General features: G+C 53.1%; 1 protein-coding gene across 1 annotated transcript in view; it reads left to right on the top strand.

Annotated features, from left to right (window-relative positions):
• The window catches only part of ripor2 (RHO family interacting cell polarization regulator 2), a 31,003-nt gene that overhangs the window by 16,518 nt on the left and 2,130 nt on the right, over positions 1-12,355 (top strand). Inside the window, exons 7-21 of the mRNA XM_084695914.1 lie at positions 4,943-5,092; positions 5,305-5,368; positions 5,679-5,722; positions 5,958-6,083; positions 6,222-6,370; positions 6,677-6,806; positions 7,795-8,508; positions 8,731-8,912; positions 9,426-9,591; positions 9,679-9,811; positions 10,044-10,205; positions 10,589-10,759; positions 10,918-11,120; positions 11,402-11,485; positions 12,116-12,206. Of these exons, the coding sequence (XP_084552040.1) occupies positions 4,943-5,092; positions 5,305-5,368; positions 5,679-5,722; positions 5,958-6,083; positions 6,222-6,370; positions 6,677-6,806; positions 7,795-8,508; positions 8,731-8,912; positions 9,426-9,591; positions 9,679-9,811; positions 10,044-10,205; positions 10,589-10,759; positions 10,918-11,120; positions 11,402-11,485; positions 12,116-12,206 (2,569 nt within the window). The remainder of the gene's footprint in view (positions 1-4,942; positions 5,093-5,304; positions 5,369-5,678; positions 5,723-5,957; positions 6,084-6,221; positions 6,371-6,676; positions 6,807-7,794; positions 8,509-8,730; positions 8,913-9,425; positions 9,592-9,678; positions 9,812-10,043; positions 10,206-10,588; positions 10,760-10,917; positions 11,121-11,401; positions 11,486-12,115; positions 12,207-12,355) is intronic.

The raw sequence follows: 12,355 nt of genomic DNA on the forward strand, positions 1-12,355 counted from the left end.
GTTACCGTGGTAACACCGACCAGCAGGCGTGAGGATCATGTCATTGTGTGGCGCACAAACTCTTTACGTAAACGCGCACGCGTCCGCGCACATGCACGCGCACGCACACACATACTCACAGAGTGACGGGGGGGGGGGACGGGGGGGGACGGGGGACGGGGGACGGGGGACGGGGGACGGGGGACGGGGGGGGACGGGGGACAGGGGACGGGGGACGGGACGGGGGACGGGGGGGGGGGGGAAGTCGATCAAGCTTTGGGCAGTCCTAGTTCTTGTCATCAATCTCTACACACACACACCAACAAACACAAACACACACACACACAAGTCTAACCAGGGCAACATGATAGAGCCTGAATCCCACCACCTGTTCGTTCCTTGTGTGCCAATTACATCTTCAATCAGTGGGCGGACATCACTTCAGAGCGTCAGACCAGAGGCAGGAGTAACGCATGATGAGCCTGATGTGCGTCATACCCGGCACCTCCCCGCTGATAGGCGATCGTTAAGTACCCCTGGTGGCACACAGCCTCAAAGGACTGTGTGTGTGTAGACCAGGCCGAACTAACACACTAACACAGATGCGGACACAAAGCAGACGCGCACACACACACTAAAGAAGGGCTATGTATAGTTTTTTGATGACTATAGTGCTAATTATACCTGGCAGCTTCTGTGTTTTCTGTGAAAGCGATGTCCTTCCACTCCCCCCCCCCCCCTTTTCTCTTCACCTCCTATCATCATCACCACCTGTCTCAAACACTTCCTGTTTGCCCCACCCGCCCTACTTCCTGTCAGTAGAATAGCCACCTGCCGTTATGGCTGCAGGCTGCGTCGTCACGGTCACTCTAGCACAGAGAAACTGTCAGGGCCAATTAAACATACACTTGTGCACAAGAATGATTCAGCAGTTTGAGCCTTTAATCGTCAACCGCGTTAGAGACACATTAATGACTAAATCGCCGCGTAGGCACAAAGAGAAGGTTTACTATTACACCATGTGGTGTTGGAGGGGATAAGTCTGGTCATTATACACTCACACACACACACATATACGCACACACTCCCCAATCGCAACCTCAATTTCCTGACTATAGCTTTTCTCTGGCTACTCTTAACAAATGGCCTAGCCTAGCCTAGCCGGACACTCCACAAAGATTGATCTCATTAGAGAGCCATCTGCTGACAGGCAGATTCAGTGTGAGTGCGTGTGCTTTCAGCGGAGGCAGCAAGGCGGCCAGCCACCACCCACAGATTGGCATCAGCTGGACGTCCGCCTTAGCACTTCATTTCCCAGCAGGCACTGGGCTCTATCAGCATAGTCTTAAATATGTCCAATACTTTCATAACGATAATGCCAATGTCGTCGCAAATGTAGTTGCAATATTAGCGGAGAACTGCATTCACAAGTAGTTCAACCAAAAGCTCGACTCCCTGTGAGCAGACACACACTTATTTCAACGGAGAAGCAACAACACAAGCTCATTTATCTCTGTTATACAGCCCGGGGCCAGGGAATCTCCACAGGGTGTACACACACGCACACTGCCTTTCAGAACAAACCTGCAGAACACACTCACACACCTGCATGGCCTCTCAAGCACCCGGCACCTTCTCTAAAGACCCTCATCAGAGCCCCCGGAGCTTGTCTTCTTCCTCCCACTCTGTTACGAGGGCCCCGACAATTGCACCCCTCAATTGTTTTGACCTAGATACAGCGCTGCCTCCGAACCCCCTGACGAACTGCTACAATAACAACAGCAGCGACGAGGCAACGTGTGAGAGAACCAAAAACGAACAAAGACACCAAGCGGAGCCAACTAGCTCGTTCGCTAGCGCTAATGAATCACACGGACGGCTGTTTTGCCTGTCAAATTACAAAGCACGTTCTCCACAGGAGAAATGAAAGCTAAATTGCTTTGATATCCAAGGCCTTGATGTATACTGAGTTCATATGACTTTTGAGCAGAAGGGTCCTGTTTTTGTATGTGTGTGGTGTGCAGGTGTCTACAATGCCTTTCAATCCCAAGGTCTTTAGATAAGGTGCAATCTTTATACAGGTAACTAGCTATTTGTGTTTGTTTGAGACAAAGGCCTTTTTCGCTCCCTACTTTAGTGTCGTAAAAATATCCGCACACACACACACAGTTCTCTTATCCTCTCATTTTCTTACACTCACACACCAGCTCCCCCTTGACACCGTCAGTGTGTGCGATGGTGTTTGATGTGGCAAGGCTATGCTGCAGGTGTGAATAATCTTTTTACGATCTTGCCTGCTCGTGCCCTTGGTCTAATGTGTTTTTGGTGGGTGGTAGAAAAGCCTTAAAGCTGTAAAGCTTATGGTAAACATAGTCTTAACTTAAGAGGAACCCCCCCCCCCCCCTCTCCCCATCTCCTTCTTTACACCGCAGATATAGTACAGATACCGTATAGGTTAAGATATACATTATATTTAAGTGGAGGTTTTTATGCGGTGTGCGTTTTCTTTTTATTGTGTTGTTTTATAGAAATAATGTGTAACCTCAGTCCCTGCTCTGAGATTGTTGGTGTGGGTGTGTGATTGGGTGGGCTTGACTAAACCTATGTGAGGCTGTTCCCCCTCTCTTAACTCTAAGAGGACAAAAGCCAGAGAAGATTAAAAAACTCTCTTGCGGATCAAGCTCCACAGGGGTGTGTGCTGCCAGCCCGCGTGTGTGTGTGCGCGCCTCAGATATGTCAGTCCGCGTGGGCGAGCGCATGCCTTGTGTACGTGCACGCTCCCCTGTAGCTGTGTGTCACCAGTCAGTGCTGTATATCTGTCTTCGTCTCCAGAGTGCGGGTGTTAGCTGAGACCTTAGACCACAGAAGGTCTCGTTTCCTCATCTCTCTCCTCCCCACCCACAAGAGTTCATCGGTTTGTTTACCTTCATTCAAACGGCCCCACCTCTCCCACCCCTTAGTCGCATTAGGGGGGAGGTAACTGTGGTGGAGTGACACCCTGGGTTGACGCCTCGGGCCACTGCACATGGTGACCTTTTTTGTGTCGAGAGAGTTGTTTCTCTTCTCTGTTCTAAATAAACCTTCCTTAAAGGCACCATGTCAACTTTTTTTCTTATCCTTTCTATGTTCACTGGTGGTTGTCGTGAATGATGGTCCCAGGAGGCCATTTCTTCATTCTCAAAGATGGTAACCTTTTCATCAGTGGCTTTTATAATTGTGTAGGGATACCGTGTTGTTCTTAAAGATAGTGGCTCCATGCGTGTAGTAAGTGCGTTATGGGTGTCTTGAGTATATTGCTTTGGGCTGGCGGGTTTCAATCAGAAGTGAAGGCACTAAACAGTTGCGGTTTCAAGTTTTAACGAGTTGCACATTTCCGTTGCACCCCAAATAAACAACCAACCACAGACTGGGGGCCGTCGGGTCTGGTCTAGGCTGGGTAGGGGTGTGTGTGGTGGGCGGGCGGGGTATGAAATGAGATTGGGTTTGGGGGGTGGCACACATGGGGCACTTATCGCCATAGGGTTGTGTGGGGTGTTCGGGGGATGTGTGTGTGTGAAATGTGTGTGTTAGGGTAAGGCGCTGGTACGATTTGGTTTGCGTGGGCATCCCACAAACCCTGTGTGTGTGTGTGTGTGTGTGTGTACCGTATCAACCCGTCTTCACACTTTTAATATCTGAATGTGGCGCACAATATGACGTCGTTTAGGAGGACATAGGAGGGTTATACACCAACAAGAGGATCCAGTGTGGCCAAACCCCGCTTTCTGTGGCTGCATGTCTGTGACAACCAATCAATGGTCCCCGTTTCACCTTCCAGCGTGCCTCATTTATCTCGTCCCTCCCACAAACACACACACGAAATTCTTGCACGCTCGCTATTGTCTAGGCGGGGGGGTTGCCAGATTGGTCCATATCCCCCCTCCCCCACACACAAACACACTCCTCCTTTCTCTAATGAGCAGTTTAAAGACGGCGATGCATCAATCTTTCACTGCGCCCCCGCGGGGCACGCCTGAATATTTCCTTTTGATGTGGGACGCTCCAAGTGTTTGTTTTCGCGCCTTTCTCCGCAGTGCCGCCGTTGGCAAATTGGATCCTCTCTCTAACACCCCCCGAGAGGATTAGGTGGGAGGGATGGAGGGAGAATATTCAGAGACCGGCTAGCATGAGTAAGCAAAACAGTCTCTCTGATGGCCTAACATGGAATAGACGTGAAATGACTGCATGTCTAATGATATCATTGGGCCTAATGTTGATCTCGTGTTGGCCGTTTAGTGGAGGCTGTGTGGCGTGGTGTTGACCCTGCGTGGTGCTGCTCGTCCTGCAGTCCTCAGGGGGGGCCAGGGAGCCTTGTGAGCTCTCGATGCCGTCTGTCGTTCCGATGCTCGCTGCCTGAGTATTCCTCTGGGTGGGGGAGGGGGGGTGACACGCCAGACTGCGGGCCACGCTCACCGCATGGCGAGGATGATTCGGATTTTCTCTGTCGTCTTTCTCGTTTCGCCTTGCTGTCACGGCGCTTTCCTTTGCCATCCTCCCCTCCTCTCTTTTCACACTTCCAAGTGATGGGCGTGGAAATCCTGAGGGGTGCAGTCTCGGTCCGTGCATCACTGTCAGACAGTCAGGAAGAAGTTTGGTCTGGACCTCAAGAAATATTAGTATGATGCTGACCTGGTAATCCTTCTTTGATGGATTGCATGTCAGACCAAGGGTGTAGGCTTGCTCTACTTCCAGGAAGGCTTCAGTTTTTCCACTGTCTTTCAGTGGAAACAGTCAACCCATCCAGTAGACCAGATATTGTTTTTAAAAGCTGAATGTTGCGATGCATTGACAATATCCAACTTTTATTTTGAAGTATTTTGCCACTGTAGTTGTGTGTGCTTGCATTTGTATGTGTATAAGTGTGTTTCTGTATCTTTGTCTATAATTATTTCTTGTGTGTGTGTGTGTGTGTGTGTATATACAGGTGGATGAGCTGTACGAGGCCTTCTGCATCCAGCGGAAACTGAGAGATGGAGCAAATCGGATGAAGCAGGCCTTCTCTGCCTCTCCCTCCACCAAGGGCACGCGCGAGAGCATAGCCGAGGTCAACCGCAGATACAAGGAGTACACAGAGGTACACACACACACACACACAATCATGTACACGCCGTTTGATATAAACGCACATGCCTATAACATTCGCACACGGACACAAATATTTTCCGCCCATTCTCACACGCCCGCACATCCGTCAGCTTGATTGACGTTTCGCAGGTACTGTCACCTCCACAAGATGAATGAGGGCTGTGCTGCCTGTCAGTAGCTCATCTCTGCTTCCCTTCCCAGAACATGAGCACCTTCGAGGGGGAGCTGGAGAACCTGCTCGGGGAGTTCCACATCAAAATGAAAGGTAGTGCCAGGTCCAGTGAACTAGGAAATCAGGTTTAAAATAAAAGCAAGGATTAACAGAATGCACTTAAGAGACCCTCTCGCTTGAATGATGAAGCGAATGATTATGCTTAATGCTCGCTTTTTTTATGCTCCAGACGTGTCCTGTTCTAAATGTTAGCAAAAACCAGTACTTATATAAATATACTTATACTACTAAGTATATTTGTATTGGATGCAAGTGTGTATGTATTGTAATTGCAAATGTATTTAGTATTTATGGATTTTCGACAAATCTATAACTACACCTTTCCATCTGGTTTTCTCTTTAGGTTTGGCAGGATTTGCAAGGCTCTGTCCAGGAGACCAGTATGAGGTGTGTAGAATGTCTGTTCCTCTAATCCATCACTGTCATGTCATCATCAATAACTTGGCTTTTAGCAAGCTTGACATTTCTTCCTCTACCCCCCCGCACACACACCTTATCCCCCCCCCCTCTCTTTTTACTCGCTGACCTTGCTTCCCCTCCCCACTCCCCTCTCTCCCTACCCCCGCCCCCCCCCCTCTCTCTCTCTCTCTCTCTGTGTCTCTGTTTCTCTGTCTCTCTTCAGATCTTCATGCGTTACGGCCGTCAGAGGTGGAAGCTGAAGGGCAAGATCGAGTCAAACTCCAGACAGAGCTGGGATGGAGAGGAGATGGTCTTCACGCCGCTCGTCTCTGACCTCATCAACATCAAGGTGCAGTACGCGGCCCTCCCCCCCCCCCCCCCCCGTTCCACAAACCAACATCTATTCTATCTATCTATCTATGTCATCTATTCAATTCATCTTAATGAACTGAACAAACTCTATTTGGCCCTTCTGTGTCTCCGTCAGGTGACTGAGCTGAAGGGGCTGGCCACCCACATCCTAGTGGGCAGCGTGATCTGTGAGACCAAGGACCTGTTCACCGCCATGCCCCAGGTGGTGGCGGTGGACGTCAACGACCTGGGAACCATCAAACTCAACCTGGAGGTCACCTGGTTGTGAGTGCATCTCTTTGACAGGGCTTCGCTTGCATTGGTTCTAATAGTGAATGCATTTGTTCTATTTGTTTTGGGAACTGTTCAAAGCAATCCTTAATGACAACAAGGGATCCAGTACGCAATGTCTTATAAGCGATAAACATATCGTCCTTGACCTATACAGGTTTTACTAGATGTCAGTACCTATGAAGTCACGTTACACTGTCCGCTGCAGGAGAGAACAGGCAGTATTTAGTTGAAAAAGGAAAAAAAAAGCATCTGGAGAAAATACAATATGTCTTCTTTGTGCGTCCCTCCAAACCTCAGTCCGTTTGACGTGGAGGATCTGACCCTGTCGTCGGGCAACGTGAGCAAGGCTGCGGCCCTGCAGAGGCGGGTGTCTGTGTACAGCCAGGGCACGCCCGAGACCCCCACCTTCCAGGACACCTCCTTCTTTGTGAGTCCCCCTGACAGCCTCCTGGGTTCGGGGGAGGGAGAGACGGGAGGGGGGAGGGGAGATCGTTTGTCTTTGTCGGGTGACGTTTGGATTTTCCGCTGGGTTTGACGTCAGGGAGAGAGTCGGTAAGAAGTATATGAACTGCCGGAGCACTTCTCACCTGCAAGAACACCCTCGCCCAGCCTGTGTTGACTGCGGAGCCGAGAGCTTGCGAACGCGCCTGTGTGTGTGTTCATGTGTACGGGAATGTAAACGTGCTAACGCTCTCTAACCCTAACCCAACACTCCTCCCCTCTGACTGACCCCCCCCACCCCGCCCCCCGCTCCCCTGCTACTTGTCAACCCCCCCTCTCCCGCCCTCCCCCATCACCATCTCAACCCTAACCCAACCGCACCCCTCCTTACTCCCCGTCTAAACCACCTGCCTCATTACCCACCCGCTATGGACGCGTTTGATCGCCGGCCAAGTGGCGTCCCCACCCCCCCGCCGGGCGCCACCACCTCTCCTTCCTGCTGGCGCTCAGGGACAACCTCTTAGAGAGGCTGAGGCGCACCAGGTCGTTCGGGGACCTGGCCTCCCTCCGGCCCCGGCCCAAGTCCAGTCTGGAGGTCTATGTGAGTGAGGTGTGCTGCGCTCCCTACCTCCCTCCCCCCCGCCCAGCCCCTCCCCTCATCTTGTGTGGTTCTGCCCCCCACCTCTCTCTCTCTCTTTCTCCCTCCCCCCCACCTCCAGTATCTCTGATGCCAGCTTGTGCATGTGCTTTGGCTTGTGCCTCCTGGTGTGTCTGTGCATGCCTGTGCTAACCAGTGTTGTCGTGCGTTCACCCCCGGGATTCCACTTCGATGCCGTCCAATTCTTGATACGTTAAACCGAGACAGTCTCCTTCCGTGATATTGCTTTTCCTCTTTCTCTTACAACGGTTCATTCGTTCATTCTGAGCCTTTTCTCCCCCCGTCGCCCTCCTCTAACTCCCCCTCTCCCCCCCAGTCCACCCTGCCCGACGACGTCTTTGAGAACGGAGGCTGCGGCGTGGCCGAGTGCAAGCGCCTCTCCTTCACCTTCTCCGACACCTCGGCCTCCACCCCCACCCCCAGCCTCGCCCCGGGCCAGTCCAACCCAGAGATCACCGTCACCCCCCCAGAGAGCGACTCGCCGCCTCGCATCCCTCCCCACGCCGCCAGGGAAGACGCCCGCATCCCCGCTGGATTGGTGGAGGAGGAGGAGGAGGACGAACGAGCAGAGGACGAGGAGAGTGGGGGCAGCGCCAGCCTCGCCAGCGAGGAGGCGGAGAGCGAGTGGGAGGGCGCCGAGTCCCAGCCCGACGGCCCGCCCTCTGGCACCGCGTCCGTCGCTCCCTCGCTCTGCTCCGAGAGCCGGCTCTCCACCGTGGCGCCCGAGGACGTGTTCCTCGACCATGCGGTGGCGCCGGAGGACGACGCCTCGGAGCTGAAGCCCGTGGAACTGGACACGGAGGAGGCCGGGAGCCTGACCAGGCAGCTGGTGAGGAGGCTGACGTCGTCCGACATCCTGCCCAAGATGGGGGACCTGAGCTGGGCCGGCGAGGGGAGCAGAGCCTTCCTGGAGAGTAGCCTGGAGGAGGCCCTCCAGAGCCTGCTGATCAGGCTGGAGGGCTTGACCCAGCGCTGCAGAGAGCTGCAAGACCTGGAGCAGGAGCTGATGAGGCTGGAGGATCTGCTCAAGGTAGGTCACTTCCTGTCTGGGACGACCCTACTGGGAGGATTTCAAATCAATGTGGACCTCATGGGTGAAGAAAATGCCCACTACGACTGTCATGTTTACAGTATTTTTACAGTATTCCTCTCGTTATGTTTCATAATGTTGGTGAGGGCCAAGTTTGCGGTTGCCAGGTTTCTCAAGTTGTTGCTCCTCTAAACCCCCGCGCCCCCACCCCACCCCCAACAGTGTCGTCTGCCGGGTCACCGGAGCCGCTCCTCCAGCCTCAGCCTGACGGTGGAGAGCGCCCTGGAGAGCTTTGACTTCCTGAACACCTCCGACTTTGACGACGAGGACACGGGAGACGACGCCGCCCCGGCCCTCAGCCTGCCGCGTGCAGCCTTCTACGACATGGAGGCGGACCGGATGGGGTGAGGACCGGAGGGAGCGGGAGAGGGAGGGGTGGACAGGGGATAGGCAAGAGGGGTAAAGAGAAATATGATGATGGGTGATCGAGGGTGAGAGAACAGTGATCCCCCCCCCCCCTCCGTTTCTCTATCTATCCAGGTTTCTGTGGCAGCTGTTTAGTCCTTCTTGGGAGATCGGGGCTTAGAGTAGTCATCTTTGTTCCTCTTCTCTCTTTAGCCTCTCCTTCCATCCCCTGGCCCGCCCAGACCAATGTTTCTCACCCCTGAACAGTGAACTAGTTCCAATAGTCTCAGAACACTTCCTTGAGGATTCATATAGCACAGAAAGCTTGTACCTTGCATGTAAAAAGGGATTTATCACTCTAACAAGCTACACTCAACAGTAGTAGCTCATAGCCACGACAAATAATGTCTGATGATGTACAGTATAGTTCCTTGATTTGCCTGTAATAATTACTGTACTGCTGCCCTCTAGTGGTGACTCTGTGTATGCGCCTTGCCTTCACAATTCTCCAGACCAGGCCAGCACCCGGAGGCCAGGGGCCACCTGAGCGAAGCCCTGACAGAGGACACCGGAGTGGGCAACAGCGTGGCAGGCAGCCCCCTACCCCTCACCACGGGGAACGAAAACCTGGACGTAGCCATCGTCATCCACCTGCAGTACTGCAACCACCTCATCCAGGTACGATACGCCGCTACCAATATGCCTGCCTCGGACCGCACGACTGTGGATATTAATAAACGCCGTCTCTCTCGCGTGTCATTGCAGCAAATGTCCAGTGGGAGGAGCCCCTGGCAGCGCCGGGCCCTGCTGAGCAAGCTGTCTGCCCAGACGGTGCTGCTGGAGGAGCTGGGGGAGATTAGTGTGGAGAGACTGGGGACCGTCACCTCTGCTGCAGATGGTGGGTACTAGATGACTAGGTAATGTCTGGCTAATGTCTTAGATAAGAGAGAGAGAGTGTGTGTGTGTTGTGTGTAGGAGTGTGTTTTGTAAATGGGAGTTGTGTGAGGTGTGCAAAGCTCATTTGGGTAGCTGTGACGGTGGGCTGTGTGGCTCCAGTTGGGCTCCTAGCCTAGTATGGTGATGGTGGACACTTGTTTTGACTCTCCTGCCACCCCCGCCTGTGCCCTCAGTACTCCCAGGGCTAGCAGAGCGGCCGGCCATGATGGCCCTGTGGTCAGAATGGAGCGGCTCCGGTGGCCTCTTCCACACCACGCTGGACTGTGTGTTCAAGCACATGAACCACCACCTGACCTCAACATTGCTGGAGAGACACCCGCAGGCTGCGGACACCGGTAAGTGGCCCTCAACATCTACTACTACAAGCAAATGCAGCACATTTCATTTCATTTTTTCCTCCTGAGCTTCACATCTATCGTTGGTCCACATTTTTGGATCCCTCCCTTTACTCTCTCTCTCTCTCTCTCTCTCTCTCTCTCTTTCTCTCTTTGTCTCTCTCTTTCTTTCTATCTTTCTCTCTCTCTCTCTCTCTCTTTCTCTCTCTCTCTCTTTCTTTCTTTCTTTCTTTTTTCTCTCTCTCTCTCTCTCTCTCTCTCTCTCTCTCTCTCTCTCTCTCTCTTTCTTTCTTTCTTTCTTTCTTTCTTTCTTTTCTCTCTCTCTCTCTCTCTCTCTCTCTCTCTCTCTCTCTCTCTCTCTCTCTCTCTCTCTCTCCCCGTAGCTCTGCGTCTGGTGGTGAGTGAGATGGTGGACAGGAGTGAGCTGGCCCCCGCCGGGCCCCCTGCCTCGGCGCTGGCCCAGGACGTGCTCACCGTCTTCCAGTTCCACGGCTACGTCTGCGACCACGCCGTCACGTCTATGGAGGAGCACCTTCTGCAGGTGGCTCAGGAAGGTGAGGCAGGACACACACACACACACACTTTAGTATGTTTACACAGACACATGGACATGGCCTTCCTCTCCTACACACCTCCAAAACAGTACCTTTTGTCCACTGCAAAACTATATTTCTTTCAGCTCTAACCCGCTGTGTGTGTGTGTGTCCTTCAGTCATCTTTGCCGAAACCCTGAGCAGCGGAGACTCCGAGCGGCGCGTGTGTGAGCTGGACAAGGTGTGTGTGGCCAGTCTGTGGCCCCAGCAGGCCACCCTGAAGGCCCTGGCCTCCCTCCTCACCCTGGAAGACCCCCTGGTCCATCAGGCCGCCACCACCTTCCTCACCTCGGCCGCTTCCCACCCCCCCTTCAGGACGAGGGTGAGCACAGCGACCGGGGCCAGGCCGGGGGGACAGGTTTACAGCGCGTGAGACAGGAAGAGGGAGTGAGGAAGAGGGGAGGGGGTGAGCGACCGAACGAACGAAAGGGGGAGAGGGAGAACTGGAAAAGTGAGAGGAACAGAGAGATGTGTCGTCTGTCTGCTCTGTGTCAGCCGTTCAGTCCACCCCCCACCCCCCCTCTCTCTCCACATGTAAGCCTCGCCCTGTTTGTCTGTCACGTCCAAAAGAGCCGAGTGTTCATATATTTTCCTGGTGTGCAGGCAGTGGACTGCTACACCCAGGCCCTGTCGGAGGCCCAGACTCACACCCAGAGGGCTGCCTGCACTGCTCTCAGCTGTTTACAGGTCAGTGTGACCGGCTGGCTGGCTGGCAGCTGTTAGCCTGACGAGTGCTAGTATCAGGACCAGAAACGCCATTCATGATAAGTAGGATGAGTTAATTAAGTCATCAGTGCCGTTATCTTATCAATACCCACAATGACTGACTGGCCAGCTGCAGATTTCCCAGTTGGACTCCAGACAATTGGGGCCGATGGCTGCAAAGTGAAATATGAATAACTCCAGCCAGGCCTCGCTTACATACAAATAAGTCCAGTCTGTCCGGCCTCGGTGGGTGGGCTGATGGCCCACTGTGATTGGGTATTACGCCTGTCAATCTCTCTCTACCAGCCAATTACTTGGAGCCCAGTCCATTCTAACTTGACCTGAGTACCAGCCTCCTCCTAACAGCAGCATGTTTCACTCGATGCATTTGACATCTATTTTACTCAAGTTACTGTTCTCAATATTGTAATCTTGCACGGTTTTTCATTCCCAATCCTTCCCTGAATAGCCATGACACTGCCAGCAAACAATTCTTATCTTGGTGTCTTCTTTTCCTCTGTCACAACTACTCCAACAAACAGTACTTTGCCCTACCTTTATCTCTGTCTCTGTCTGTCTGTCTGTCTGTCTGTCTGTCTGTCTGTCTCTCAGGCAGTAGAAAGCATCAGGGCAGTCACACTGCTGTGTGACTCAGCAGACGAGGAGCTACGTCACATGGCTGTTGAGACCCTGCTCACTCTTGGTAAGTCGTCCCCCCCCCCCCCCCCCCTTGCAAAGAATCTCAGGGTGACCTCTTCTCCTCTCTCGTCCACGGTGGTCTCCTGAGAGTCTCTTCAGATACAACAAAGCACGTCAGGACGTTTACGGTTAAAAGACTGTCTCTCCAGTGGG

This window comes from Hypomesus nipponensis, chromosome 4 (assembly GCF_054491055.1).
Source record: "Hypomesus nipponensis isolate SF chromosome 4, ASM5449105v1, whole genome shotgun sequence".
Lineage (NCBI taxonomy): Eukaryota > Metazoa > Chordata > Actinopteri > Osmeriformes > Osmeridae > Hypomesus > Hypomesus nipponensis.